The sequence below is a fragment of the Phyllostomus hastatus genome, unplaced genomic scaffold (assembly GCF_019186645.2).
Source record: "Phyllostomus hastatus isolate PE091 unplaced genomic scaffold, TTU_PhHast_1.1 phas_scaffold_78, whole genome shotgun sequence".
Taxonomy (NCBI): domain Eukaryota; kingdom Metazoa; phylum Chordata; class Mammalia; order Chiroptera; family Phyllostomidae; genus Phyllostomus; species Phyllostomus hastatus.
Window position 1 is genome coordinate 64,624,052 of NW_025334041.1, and position 14,889 is coordinate 64,638,940.

The 14,889-nt window shown below is 43.3% G+C and overlaps 1 protein-coding gene across 5 annotated transcripts in view; it reads left to right on the forward strand.

Annotated features, from left to right (window-relative positions):
- Positions 1–14,889, forward strand: part of NCK2 (NCK adaptor protein 2) — a 149,210-nt gene that overhangs the window by 115,634 nt on the left and 18,687 nt on the right. For all 5 annotated transcript variants that reach the window (XM_045828121.1, XM_045828119.1, XM_045828122.1 and 2 more), the window contains one exon: positions 7,628–8,349. In XM_045828121.1, the coding sequence (XP_045684077.1) occupies positions 7,628–8,349 (722 nt within the window). The remainder of the gene's footprint in view (positions 1–7,627; positions 8,350–14,889) is intronic.

Below are 14,889 nucleotides of genomic sequence, written 5' to 3' on the forward strand. Positions count from 1 at the left end.
CCCGGCTGTCAGGTAGACTGCCTCGGTATCACAGTGCTCGTGTTTATGTCTCCCTTATTTTACTTGATAATGTCCCCAAAGCCATTCACATAACTTTTATTACAGTATACTGTTAAAATTGGTCTATTTTATTATTAGCTGCTGTTGTTAATTATACCTAATATATAATTAAGCTTTATCATAGGCATGTACGTGTAGGAAAAAATGATACATACAGGGTTTGGTATTATCTGTCGTTTCAGGCATTGGCTGGGTGTGTTGGAATACATCCCTCTGCGGATAAGAGGGCCCACTTTTCTAAGTGGGAATAAAGTTTGGCATATTGAAGGAGCTAGAATGGGAGAGAAGTGAGAGTTGGGGGAGGGTATGAATTTTTGTGGGTTTTTTTTTTTTCAGAGCTCTTAATTGAAGTGACAGAAAGTAAATTTAAAAGTAGATAAAGAAAAGTCGGAGGAGAAAATTTAAAGAGGGATTATCTCACATCATTGGGTAGTATGGTTGGATCTAAGGACTCAACACAGGTCATCTGGGTTCTCTCTCTCTCCGTGGGCCTCATTCCTGCCCTGTCCATCATTCTTTACATAGACGCTTAAGAGAAGGCTGCTGGGCAAATTAAAACAACAGCAGAGAACGGCTGCATTTTAAATGGCCTTTTTTTTAGAAATCTTAAGTGTAGTAAATTTAAGAGATTTTCCCCTTTATATATTCAAGTATTTTGGTCATAAATGTTAGAACTGGATATTTTCTGAAAAGGGGGAGCTAATCTTAACCAACCTACCTAGTTTTTTTAGTAAATACAAATTGTATGGACCTATTACAATATGAAAAGCTACTATAAACCAAACATTACTAACTCTTATATGAAAACTTGCTTTGGTCACTTTGTACATTAATCAGATATTGCTTTGGTCACTTTGTACATTAAGGAGCTCTTATCAGAGCTCCTTAGCATTTAATAATAAAAGACTTTTGTAATTTTTAGTTGACTTTAATAATAGATTCTAACTCTAATGGGAGAAGCCCCCACAAATTAATAACCCTATTCTTAGTATAGATGGTATTTTAAGCACAAGAAAGCTTTATAGTTAAATTTGGTTTGTGTTACAGATCTGATTAGTAACAAAAAATAAAATGTTTTTGCTATGGAGCTCTTAAAACTTGCATGCTGCCGACATAAGTCTGTAAGTCTATGGTAGAGAATTTTTATGAGTTAATTTGAGCCAAATTGTCAGTTGCCAGGATCAAAATATTATCAGATTGAGAAAATGCTCCTGAGGATGGCAGTTTTGCAGCTTATTTTATACATTAAAACTAAAGAAGGATATGTAAGAATGGTTACATGAAATCCATTGGTGGTAGATTAAGGGGACAGGAAATCTCTGAGATTGGATAAGAACAGAGACTAGTACTTCTTTTACATTGGTGGGTACTGGTTTACATTTACAGCACATAGAGGTGCTGTATGGGGCAGGGAATAAGATAAAGAAGGGTTCTGTGGTTTCTGCTCTGGTACCCTGAGGGATGTGGAAAAGGAGATTACTGTGACATTCCAAAGGTGTGTTACCTTAGATGCAAAAAGACAATAGACAGGCTCAGCTCAAGTCAAGATTGACCTTTGTCAGAGAGGATACTGGCCTAGGACTTGACCTGCTTTTAGTTGGGAATTTTTTTGTGCAGATCCTCTGTGGTTACTTCAGGTCTCGAGTTTGTAAGTCCCACCATGCAGGCCTCCCCTTGTCAGGTTTCCTGTGTGTCCACTTTTTCATGAACAGCACATTATTCTAATGAATTGGCTTGAATATATTTCTGAATGATCAAATTTGTTTGATGTTTACCTTAAATCTCCAAAACTCCAGCTGGAAGATGACAGAATATATTTTTAAATCACCTGTTATAACATTCCTTTATCTTAAAAGGAGTATATAAAAGTTTTTGACTTTAAAATCACTAACATTAATAATGTATAACATATTCAAACTTTCATTAGAACTCAGTCTTTAATGTATGTAATATTATTCAAGAGAGTTAAATTTGCTTATTATTATCAATGAAAATGAAACTCAAGATCAGAGATTCAATAGCTTGGTGCCACAGAATTGTTACAAAACCTGAAAAGTATATACAAGCACACCTCAGAGGTATTGCAGATTTTGATCCAGACCACAATAAAGTGAGTAGTCTGTCTTTTAGTTGGTGGAGGGTCTTGTGTTCGGCTTTTAAAAAATGCAACATCTATGAAGTGCAATAAAGCAAAGCAGAATAAAACGAGTATCCTGTAGTTTTAAATCCAATTCAGCTTTTTGACACTGAAAATTATACTGTTTGCTCACAGGGTGAGAAGTACCATTGCTGATGGTGCACATGTTACTTTTTTATTCTTATTATATGCAAGTAAAGTTCATTACACAAATTGTGGTTGGTCTTTAATGTGACAGCTATGGAGGTAGATCTGTCAAGGAGCTTGTTCGTATCCTCCCTTGGCCACAAACCTAGTCCATTCCAGGTGGCTTATCCTCAGAGGTCTGTGTCCTTGCTGTGCAGTCTGGCTGCTAACTCGCCTGGAGACCTGGGGCAAGCACTTGGCCTCTCCAGGACTTTCCCCCACTTCATCTGTGGAACACATTGTCCAGGACCCTCCTACTCAGGACCCCTGGTGGAGCAGAGAGAGCATTGGAGCTGCTGGTGGGGGGAATGTGGGGGGCAGGGGATTTGGGTTCTTATGTCTTGCTGATCTCCTGGGCAGCACATACACAGGACTCCAGGCCACTCCCCACAGCAACAGCCTGAAACAACTGAGCAGGCTAAGATTTCTTCTAGATCTTAAATGCCACAATTTTATGATGATAGATTTGAGGAAACTGAAATGTTTTCAGAGCCTAATCTCCAGGGTAGAAGTTCAGATCCTAGTCACTCCTGAACTTCATGCCATGTATGACAATGTCTTTTTTTTATGGTAATTTCCATTCTTTGTCTTTTTGTGTGTGCAAAGCTGTGACAGTTTATACATTATTGAACAAGCTGTGGTGGAAATCATCACTTTGCAAAAAGGGTTACCATCACTTAATACAGCACACCAGCAATTGGAAAGGTTTCCTAACAGTTGCATTCTAGATATTCTCATTCTTAATATGATTTGTCCAAAGCACGTTGCAGTAAAAACTCCAACTGTGCAGTTGGATTTTGTGGTTAACTAGAGAACTAAAAGAAAAGCACATCATTTGAAGTCCCAGATTTTGCTCACACTACTACTCCCCAGTGCTCAGTAAGTCTAATGTAGCAGGGACTGGAACCGCCTGGTATCCTGCAAGGTGTGGCTCCCATACCTGAGAGAGACAAGAGGCTGTAGTGAAGGGTAAAGCCAGCCCATGTATGCCTCCTCAGGGGAGTTCTTCCTGTCCATGGCCCAGGCTGCAGAGGAAACCAGGATCTGGCCATGGTGGGCAGGCCTCAAGGAAAACTGCTGGAGATTGTGTTCTGAAATACAGTGCAGAGATGGGGCAAGTCAGGCTGGTCAGTGAGGGCTTTTGGTCTGCTAACTTTGGGTTACTTACTGTTTACTTATAATAAATAAAGATGGCCTGAGACTTTGCAAAATGGGTGTGAGGATTTGCCTCTCCTGCTGGGAAAATATGTAAAATTTTAAAAGGAAAAAACTCACCTGATCCTTATTAATACATTGGAGTTCAAGACATTTTACTTACAACTGGGTTAGATGGTATGACTTTCATTAAAGAAGAAGAAACAAAACAAGGTGTGTAGTAAAAATATATATACAGAGAAAGTGGGAGCAGTGGAATTCCCATAACACCTCCTTCCTTAAAAGGAAACAGATTTGCCTTAAAATTAGAGATGTCACTTGAAGCCAGGACACCGTCATTCATCCAGGGCTCGGGGCTCATAGTCATACCTCTCTCCTCTCTGCTTGGATGCAGCAGCACTGCCGTCCCTTGTCATCCACACGTGACCCATGCTGCCTGTTCTACATTCAGAGCATGCCCTTTGAGATCTCAGCTGTCACATGGCACTGGTCACATGGCTTCATGGTTCCTCGTGATACATTCCTTATCCCAAATCTTCATTCCCTAAACTTCAGCCCCACTTCCACCTGGAGACGTAGGGGCCATTTTCATTTCCTAGAATTAGAGGAAATGCACCTTGCTGTTTGGGCAGCCAGTAGGGCATTGTAAGAACAGATTCTTGATCCCTCAGTTCAGAGTCCTGCCATGCTGCACATCAGCCTCTAACAGAACTGTTCTTGACTATTATTTTTATTGGGAGTACAGGTCTGTTTCTCATCACTAGCTACGTGTGTTGGACCAGTCCCTGATCTCTTTTAGCATTTATTTCCCCATTTGCAGAAATCGTGGGGAGGTGCCCTCTTTGTCCAGAACTGTTATGAGGGCTCAGATAATGGAGATGTCAATGAGGTCATCTTCTTCTCTATGCCCAGACACCTGCCTCATGAATTTCACTGCACCAGCAGCTACATATAATAGTGCCCCCAGGGAGTAAGATTTCCCAGGTGCCAAAAGCCTAACAGGCAAACTTTCTATTTTGGCGGTTGTCTGACACTAGTAGGGTCATGGGCAAGAGCATTAAAAAAGGACTGTGGACCTCTCCTTGTAAGACACTGTTCTGAGAAAGAAATTCAAAGCCCCGGATCAGTTAATAAGAGTAACAATTTTTATCGTTCTTAGAGCATTTCCTGTGCTTTACACATATAATCCGAATTTGGGTACCTGTTATGGGCTATTACATCCCCCAAAATTCATACATTGACATCTTACTCCCTAGTAAGTCAATGTGTGGCTGTATTTGCTGCAGGGCCTTTAAAGAGATAATTAAGTTAAAATGACTAGGGTGGACCCTAATCCAGTGTGTCCAGTGCCTGTGTAAAAAGAGGAAATTAGGAGCACACACACACACACACACACACACACACACACACACACAGAAAGGCCATGTGAAGACACAGAAAGCAGCCATCTGCAAGCCAAGGAGGGAGACCTCAGAGGGAAGCAACCCTTGATGTTCTACTTCTGCTTGCAGAACTGTGAGAAGATCAGTTTCTGCTGTTGCAGCCCCAGTCAGACACTTTTTTAGGGCAGCTGCAGCAGACTGACACAGTACCCAAGAGCACACAGCTAAGTGGCCTGCTAGGATTTCCCCTGGGGTTAGGCTCTTAGTCACCCTTCTATAACCATCACCACCACCCCCACCCCACCCAGAGTGGCCTCAAAGATTGTTTAGATTACAAAGCAAAACAGTTCAATTTTCCATGGTGTGGGTGCTGTGTAGAATGTTCCAGTCTTGATAGAGAAACTAAAATTCCATATAGGCAGGGAGTGTGCCTGCCTTGTTTATCTTGCTCTTCCCAAAGTCTAGGATGGTGTCTGGCAGGGAGGAACTCAGTGGCTGAAGTAATTATTTTGTTGGAAAAAAGCAAGCAAAGTAGTACATTCCTTCATAAACGGGTTGCAAACTGTCTTCAACAATGTATTATGCTAAGGTCTAACATTGTCTGCTCTGCTGATCTTGACACCTTTATGTCCTGGTGAATATTATAAAACTTGATCTTCCATAAGTATTTTTTCAAGTGGCTTGTGTTGTAAGTTTTGAAACGGTCTATTAAACAGTTACGTTTAAATGTTATTTCTTGAAATCTTTGTTACCAATAAAAATTGAATAGCCTGGTCATTTCTGCTTCAGTGCTTCAGTGTGTGGACTGCTTTGTGAGGTTTGCAATACCTGTGCCTTCTGGATGGGAGTTTCCTTTCATGAGCTGCCTTGTCTTCGGGATCACAAAGCTGTGGAATCATCACAGTGCTCTCTCACTGCATAGTGAAACTGTTCTAGGTTGGAAATCACGTGAAGGGATTTGTTCTGAGATTTAGAGGTTCATGTTTCCATGTAGAGCAGGTTAACTCTTAAGTAGAAATCTAAATTTTGTGCTTGGTCTAACATCCCGCCTAGCTCCTATATCCCTTTCCCATGTACTCGAGCGTACTTGCCATGGCACGGAAAGGAACAGTACAGCGGTGAGTTTAAGGAATGGGTGTGTTCACTTGACACCCACTTCACATCAGTGTGCTGTCACTCCATGTGTGCCTTCAATTTGGCCACACTCTGTGGGTGGCGCTGACCTGGGAAGTGTCTGCTCTAGAGGCACCGCCTAGACGTCCACAGTGTAGGATGGTCACGATGCAGCATTGTATTCCTCCTGACCTGCTCAGCAAGGATCCAAAAACGAAGGCAGTTCTCAGGATCATTCGGTCTTTACTCCAGTTTTAGAGATAAAAGGTGAGAGAGATACAGGCTACCCATTAAAGTGATTTAGTGTCATTTTGGAAAATAAAATAAAATTAAATATCTGCAAATGGCTGCAGTTTCCGTCCCATCATAATCTCCATGTTGAGGAAGTTGGAGGTAGTCAGGCAGCTCAAGCAGTCCAGGGGCACACCTCAGCCCTGCAGACCGATGTGCCTTCCTCCCTAGGCTCGTTTCTCAAGAAGGCTCCAGAATTCTGGATTTCAACCAAGTTAAAGCATTTTGCCTTAGGGTTTTTCAAACTTACGGTTGGGAAGAAGTAAGTTTCACATTACAACCCCTCACATATATAACTGAAGCGACAATACTGTATTTGATGCACTTTAAAATTTTGTATTTCATTCTCTTTTTAAAAAAAAAAGGTTATACATACATATAGTCTGGTCACAACTCATGGAATTGATTTTATGATCCACTAGTGGGATTTTGGTCACAATAAGAAAAATTCTGCCTTAGAATTAATGTTTCAGCCCTGGCTGGCGTAGCTCAGTGGATTGAGCGCGGACTGGGAACCAAAGTGTCGCAGGTTCGATTCCCAGCCAGGGTACATGCCTGGGCTGCAGGCCATAACCCCCAGCAACCGCACATTGATGTTTCTCTCTCTCTCTGTCTATCTCCCTCCCTTCCCCTCTAAAAATAAACAAATAAAATCTTTAAAAAAAAAGAATTAATGTGTCAGGGAATTTTTCACTCATCACAACCTGTTGTGGGAAGCGAGCCTTCTGCTCTGAGAGAAAACAACTGCAAGATGAGAAGAAAGGGGAAGGGTATGGGTCTCTGCCTGGTTGGGAGCCTTGGGAAGGCACAGTGTTCCGGAGAGGAGAGGGTGGACTGGCCTGAGGGGGCTCAGGTGGGAATGGGGAGGAGGGGAGCTCTGCTTGCTGAGATCTGAACCCTCTTAGAACAGGCCTTTTGAGTTCATTTAGCCCAACTTCCTACCCAGTACAAGAACGTGAAGACATCTTATCTGTGCCTTTATCGCTTAGTTTTCTGTCTTGAGTGGCACAGGAATTCTGTAATCATTCCCAAAGGAAACTGACTTTCTATTGTTTTGTTATCTTCTATGCTGCTGGTATTCTGGCATTTTTTAAAGAGTCAAGCAAAGAGGTCAGTTTTAGTCATTCCCAACTGTTAGGCAGCCATCAACATGTGACATTTCCGATGGTGATCTTAGTTTGTAACCAGGGTGGGTTTGTCCCCTTGAATTTTATGGGCGGGGAGTTGGCAGCAGGGCCCTGGGGATGCCCCATGGCGTCCTGCCACACATGCTGGTGCCCACTGAGCCCTTGTGTCTCCACAGGCCTTGGCAAGACCAAGAGGAAGACCAGCACAAGGGACGCGTCCCCAACTCCCAGCACCGATGCGGAGTACCCTGCCAATGGGAGTGGCGCCGACCGCATCTATGACCTCAACATCCCAGCCTTCGTCAAATTCGCCTATGTGGCTGAGAGGGAGGACGAGCTGTCTCTGGTGAAGGGGTCGCGTGTCACCGTCATGGAGAAGTGCAGCGACGGCTGGTGGCGTGGCAGCTACAACGGGCAGATCGGCTGGTTCCCCTCCAACTACGTCCTGGAGGAGGTGGATGAGGCGGCCGCAGAGTCCCCCAGCTTCCTGAGCCTGCGGAAGGGTGCGTCCCTGAGCAATGGCCAGGGCACCCGTATCCTGCACGTGGTCCAGACGCTGTACCCCTTCAGCTCTGTCACTGAGGAGGAGCTCAACTTTGAGAAGGGGGAGATCATGGAGGTGATCGAAAAGCCGGAAAATGACCCAGAGTGGTGGAAGTGCAAAAACGCCGGAGGGCAGGTCGGCCTTGTCCCCAAAAACTATGTGGTGGTCCTCAGCGATGGGCCGGCCCTGCCTCCGTCACATGCCCCGCAGATCAGCTACCCGGGGCCTGCGGGCAGCGGGCGCTTTGCGGGCAGAGAGTGGTACTACGGGAACGTGACACGTCACCAGGCCGAATGTGCCCTCAATGAGCGGGGCCGCGAGGGCGACTTCCTCATTAGGGACAGTGAGTCCTCGGTAAGTGACCTGGGATTTCGAGGTCCGCTCAAGCCTGGGAGGTTCCAGGAGATGACAGTCAATATGTGTGTGTAGATGTGTGTGTACTGTATGATGTGTGCCATCCCTTTTCAGATTGTGTGAACAGACTGGAAATAGCAAAAGAATACTAGGGGCTCATATTAAGGTAGACATACATACTTGGTCTCTATCACCTGTATAAGATGCCTCTCTGTAGTTTACCTAAGTCGGCTTTGAGTGTAGTGACTCACCTATGCATCATTGCCACTTACTGCCCAGGAGATGTCTTGCAGATGTAAGGGAAAGTAAATGTTTTTACTTCACAAAGGTTGTTTTTTCTCTTTTTACTAAGATCTCCCCTTTTCTCTCCTACAGACCTAAATATCACCTTCTCTCCCAGTTTCCCATTCTGTTAATGACCCCTCTAAGGTCCTGTTGGCTACCTTGTTTCCACTCTGGGTCACAGGCATGTCAACTGTTCTCAGTCAGAAGCACACCTGGTGTCTGACACAGGCATTTGTTGGTTCGTTGGTTTTTCTTTATAAACCATGTATATAATCCTAAGGTCATCTCTGCCACAGGCAGCACCATTGAGTTCATCTCTGAAAAGCTTCTGAAGTGCTTATGAACAGAATAGTAAAGAAAAGGGCAGTTCTAGAGAGAGATGAGGGTGTGTGTGTGAACTGAAGCAGAAGTCCGAGGCCTCCTGACTTTTATCAGTCCACTTCCAGCAGCAGACACATTTGGGGTCTGTGTTTGGAATATGTGCCCAAGCCTCTGTGGAGGAACTGGGCCAGGATCACACAAAGTAACCTGTGTGTGTGCATGCACATATGTGCATATGTGTGTGATGGAAATATTCAGCTGGTTTTGTAGGTCTCTTTGTAAATATGCCATCCACATGGTGAGACTCCCCAGGCCCCCCAAATACTAATGAGTTCTACAGAGAGAGGTCATTGTGATTACATTGTATTGGTCTGGCAGGCCTCAATTTAATTTTTTAAATGCACACTATACAACTAGTATGTCCTCTGTACTATAATTGTTGTCCCCTGGAAAGGTTGATGGCCACAATAAGTGAGTGCATATTCAAGACTCATGTTGTGATCTGCAAGGAATTAAGACCACAGAAATGATTTTCCTGTCCAGATACTCAAGAGGCAGCTGTGATGTGTTCTTTTTTGAGGAAGGAGGAGCCCCATAGTGGTGGAAGTCAGACCCTGTTAAGGTGTCGGTAGCTGGTGGAGTGAGTGGCCCCCAGTTGTGCTTGGGCAGCAAGCACACCAGGTCTGAATGTTAACTACATCTGAAATCTGAACTCTGAGCTTTTCTTATCCAGCCACCCGAGTTTATCATTTCTGGCAAGTCATCACATTAAATTGTTCTCATGTGACGTAAGCTCTGTGTGTAACTTCCTTTTGATCCTGTTTGAGGCTTAAGAGAATTAAAGACGGCAGCACGTTTAACTCTTCTAAGCAGAAATTCAGAGGAAGCACTAGAAAACCAGTTACAATGTAAAGTGATTAATCCAGAGCCCTTAAGGAATAAATAGAATTCTGCATTGAAAAGTATAATCTTCATTTAGAAAATCTGAGTTTGAAAAGACCTCTTAGAATGGAGAGAGGCTAAAGCAACCCCACAGTGTGGAGACATTAGCCCCTTTCTTTGTTTCTTCTGGCTAATACTTGGGGAAAAGAAAGTGCTGGGAAGGAGGGTAGGTGAGAACAGTGTCCTGCAGGCTGCTGGCCTGGGGGACCTCTCCGTATGAGAGGTACATGCAGGCGATCGCCACTGTCTGAACTCAGAGACCAAATGCTTCTGGATTGGGAGGGGTACTTGCATTATGTGGGTTACATCTCAGAACTTGAATGTGCTCCAGTGTCTTGTTTGTCCTACATTACTGGAGAATAACATTGTTTACATTTTATTTTAACCTTTTTTATATGGAGGACTTTCCAGTTTGTTTGTTTTGTGTGTTTGAACTTACAACAAGCTACATCACACTAATAGTGTGGTGGGGCCTGGGGGTGTGGGGGCAGAAAGGTCTTCGCTGGGACTTGCATCAGCTCTGCACCCACAGTGGCACCGTTGGTCTGAAGACTGCCGTGTGACCTGATTTTGTGCAGGGCTATTTGTCTGATGGATCTTGATGTGATATGTGGCATTTTCTGCTGTTGTATGCCTGCCTTATGCCAAAGGGTTGCTGCAAGGGACTCTAACACATGTTGCTACTTTTCTCCTGACAGCAGAAGTAGGCCAGGGTAGCTGCTTTTGTTGCTCATAAGTAGGTCTATTCCCAGCTGTTATCTGCGACGGTTGCGGAACTGTCCAGATGGACAAATGGACAAATCCATTACTTATTCCTTTTCTACCATCCACTGCCTCTGCCTCTTGTCAGTGTCTCCTCATCTCCTTTTCTCTCCTCCTTTATCTTTTTTCCTGTTCATTTGGCATTTCTAAGATGAGAGTTTGGCTTCAAAGTCACCACCAGGCCAACGTGAGGACTTGGGTTCATAATTTAACATAGCACATCGCAGTGTGCAGGGGTCGGAAATGTTTTGGACAGCTGCAGCGTTTCTGTGGGACTCAGAGGCTTCTTCATTGAATTTCCTTTTTCTTTCTTGAAATCCTTGGGACTGGAACTTTCCTTTCATTGAGATTACTGCAGGACTCCTAACTGTGAATAATAAGCTCAGTGGCTGTCTTAAAGTGGATCTCCAAGATGTGTGTTGTTTTTTTGTGTGTGTGTGTGTTTTTTAAGATAGCCTAAGTGATTCCAGTATAAATAAGCTAGACTCTTGCATGAGGATAATTTTGCATTTAAAAAATATTTAATATTTGTCTGTTTCTTTGTTTTTTTAATATATTTTATTCATCATGCTATTACAGTTGTCCCATTACCCCCCTTCATTCCCCTCCACCTTGCACACCCTCTCCCACCCACATTCCCCCTTTAGTTCATATCCATGTGTCATAAGTTCTTGAGCTTCTATATTTCCCATACTATTCTTGCCCTCCCTCTGTCTATCTTATACCTACCATCTGTGCTACTTATTCTCTGTACCTTTTCCCCCTCTCTCCTCCCACTCCCCTGTTGCTAACCCTCCATGTGATCTCCATTTCTGTGATTCTGTTCCTGTTCTAGTTGTTTGCTTAGTTTCTTTTTGTTTTTGTTTCAGGTGTGGTTGTTCGTAATTGTGAGTTTGCTGTCATTTTACTATACATGTTTTTTATCTTCTTTTTCTTAGATAAGTCCCTTTAACATTTCATAAAATAAGGGCTTGGTGATGACGAACTCCTTTACCTTGACCTTGTCTGAGAAGCACTTTATCTGCTCTTCCATTCTAAATGAAAGCTTTGCTGGATAGAGCAATCTGGGATGTAGGTCCCTGCCTTTCATGACTTGGAGTACTTCTTTCCAGCCCTTTCTTGCCTGTGAGGTCTCTTTTGAGAAATCAGCTGACAGTCTGATGGGAACTCCTTTGTAGGTGACTGTCTCTTTATCTTTTGCTGCTTCTAGGATTCTCTCCTTCATTTTTACCTTGGCTAATGTAACCATGATGTGCCTTGGTATGTTCCTTCTTGGGTCCAACTTCTTCAGGACTCTCTGAGCTTCTTGAACTTCCTGGAAGTCCATTTCCTTTGCCAGATTGGGGAAGTTCTCCTTTATTATTTGTTCAAATAACTTTTCCACTTGTTGCTTTTCCTCTTCCCCTTCTGGTACCCCTATAATTCGGATGTTGGAACATTTAAAGATGTCCTGGAGGTTCCTAAGCCTCTCCTCATTTTTTTGAATTCTTATTTTTTCATTCTTTTCTGGTTGTATGTTTTCTTCTTCCTTCTGGTCCACTCCATTTATGTGAGACCCAGCTTTCAGTCCATCACTATTGGTTCCCTGTGCATTTTTCTTCATTTCATTTATTGTAGCTTTCATTTTTTCATCTAATTTGCAACCAAAATCAACCAATTCTGTGAGCATCCTGATCACCAGTGCTTTGAATTATACATCTGATAGGTTGGCTATCTCTCGGTCACTTAGAAGTACTGGTTCTGGGGCTTTCATTTGTTCTTCTGTTTGAGCCATCTTTTTTTTTTCGTTTGGTCTTGTCGTGCCTGTTCTGTATGAGGGGTGGAGCCTCAGGTGTTCACCAGGGCGGGGCACCCCAGTCGCTGGGTTATGCCACTGTATGTGGGGGTGGGGTCTGAAAGGGAGTAATGGCACTTGCTCCACTCTCTGTCGGACCTCAGTCCCTTCCGCCGCTTCCCCTGAGCCAACTGGACCCCTCTAGTGCCAGTTCTCGTGTGGGTGGGCTTGTGCACCCCCTGCGACTTTCCAACAACCTCTCCTGTGAGGCTGGGAGTCTCTCACTGCGCCTCAATCCCCACAGGTGTTTTCAATCAGTGCCTCAAGGCTCTATTTCCCAGTGCTGTGATCCTGGATTGCACGCAGTGCCTTGCTTCACAATTGCTGCCTCGCTGGGTCTGCTGGTTGCCACCCCTCGGCTGGGGTCTGCCAGCTGCCACCTGCGCACTCAGGGTTCACCTGCTGTGGTCTTGCACACACCGGATGCCTTATGCACCTGGTCCCAACACTCTCTGTTCTCTGAGCCATGACCCGGCCCAGCTCCCCGACTCAGCGCCTCCTACTGGTCTGGATGAATGTGTCTATTTTAACTCTTTGGCTGTCAGACTTCCATACAGTTCAATCTTCTGTCGGTTCTGGTTGTTATTTTGTTTTTAAATTGTTGTTGTTCTTATTTTGGTTGTGTGAGGAGGCACAGTGTGTCTACCTATGCCTCCATCTTGGCTGGAAGTCCTCAATATTTTTCTGTTTTGAAAGATAAAAATATACCCAAATCTGAGTCCCAGGAAATGCGTGTTTTTGTGTGGGAGAAGTGCATATTTTGCAAAAACAAACAAAAACATTGCCACATCCTATGGCCTCTGGTGTCAGTGACGTGCTGGGTGTTTCAGAGACATCTGTTACACGTTTTATAAAGGAGTGAACGCACTAACCAAACAGTCCCGCTATGATTTTTTCCTGTCCTGAATCTCAGGCCCTACTGTTTCGGGTTCTTCCATCTTCTCTCCCTCCCTTCTTTTCCTCTCTCATCTGTATTTGTCATGTACCCTTAGCTAAATATGAAACAACATCATTTCTCATTCTCCATATTTAATTATCACACCTCTATCTGCTAATCCATAACTCATTAAATCTAGGAAATTCCCAGTCCCTACCTGCCCTCCATGTGCCCATCATAGATCTTCACGCTGTATTTGTCCACACCTGCTCTATGGGTGTGGTAAGAAGGTTGTACTTACACTTAGGAATAACCAGAACTGGAATTCTGGTGAGCTGTGTAAGTTGTCAGTATTTTATTTTTTCAATTGCTACATCCCCCCACTTCTGAAAAGGGTATTCAGAAAGTTGCAGGGTGCAAGGATGAGGTCTATAAAGGTGACTAGAGTTACGGCATCAGCCTGTAGTTTAGGAAGCCATTTTCCTCTGTAAGACATCAGAGATCCCAAGACAGCACCTTTTTTCCCCATACTCATGTCCCACAGTAGTGTGTGCGCACTAATTTTTTCCTCATACAACACATTGTTTCTGAAAGAAAAACACTGTCTATGCAAAGGTATATAATTTAATGCACATGGTGTTCTTACTAACAGTTGTGTTTTCATTCCTTGTTCTTTTTAAATCTATTAAAATTATTTGATCAGGAAGGAACAGAGTAAAACATTAGCATAGTTCCTTGTTATATTTTTCAAACTACAGGGTGGGGCAAAAGGTTTACAGTTGTGAGTATGTGAAACAGAGTTTATTCTTGGATTATTATTTATTAATTGTTATAGTGTTTTCCATACAAACAACTATAAACCTAGTTTTGTCCCACCCTGTATATTTCTTATAGAAATCATGGTTTTTAACCAGAACTCAGGTTTCAGGCAGTTTGATCTTTAGATCAGTGATGCTCCAACTGTGAAGTGGACCAGAACCTGAGCACTTGGTCCACAGAGGTTGCTGGGTCCCACCCACGTAGTTCCTGGTCAGGAGATCGGGCCCAGAATTTGTCTTGCTAGCACATTCCTTGGTGATGCTGAGGCTGCTGATCTGGTGACCACACTTTGAAAACCCCTGGTACCTATTATGCAATCTTGGTGGTTTTCTACACATTAACAGCAGTAATTTAAACTCCATTTCTGCAGAATACTACATTTCTAAGAATTGTAAACATGCTTAAAGGTGAAAATTGTAACTTTCTTGTTAAGCTTTTACATAGAACTGTAAGTTTTTGTTGAGTGAAATTCATCTCATAAAGTGTTTTTCTGTTTATTTTTGAGCTCTTTAGTTTGCTAACTGAATTTGTTGGTTAGTAGCTGAAAATGTTTTAAGCCTAGACTTTTATAATATTTCTAACTTTAAATATACCTAATTCTTAAAACAGAAAGGACATAAAAGGTCATTAGTGTGGGCCCATGTCTGTGAGTTCACTGCCTCATCATCTGATCTGTTCACCTAATCCCCAGATGGCTCAG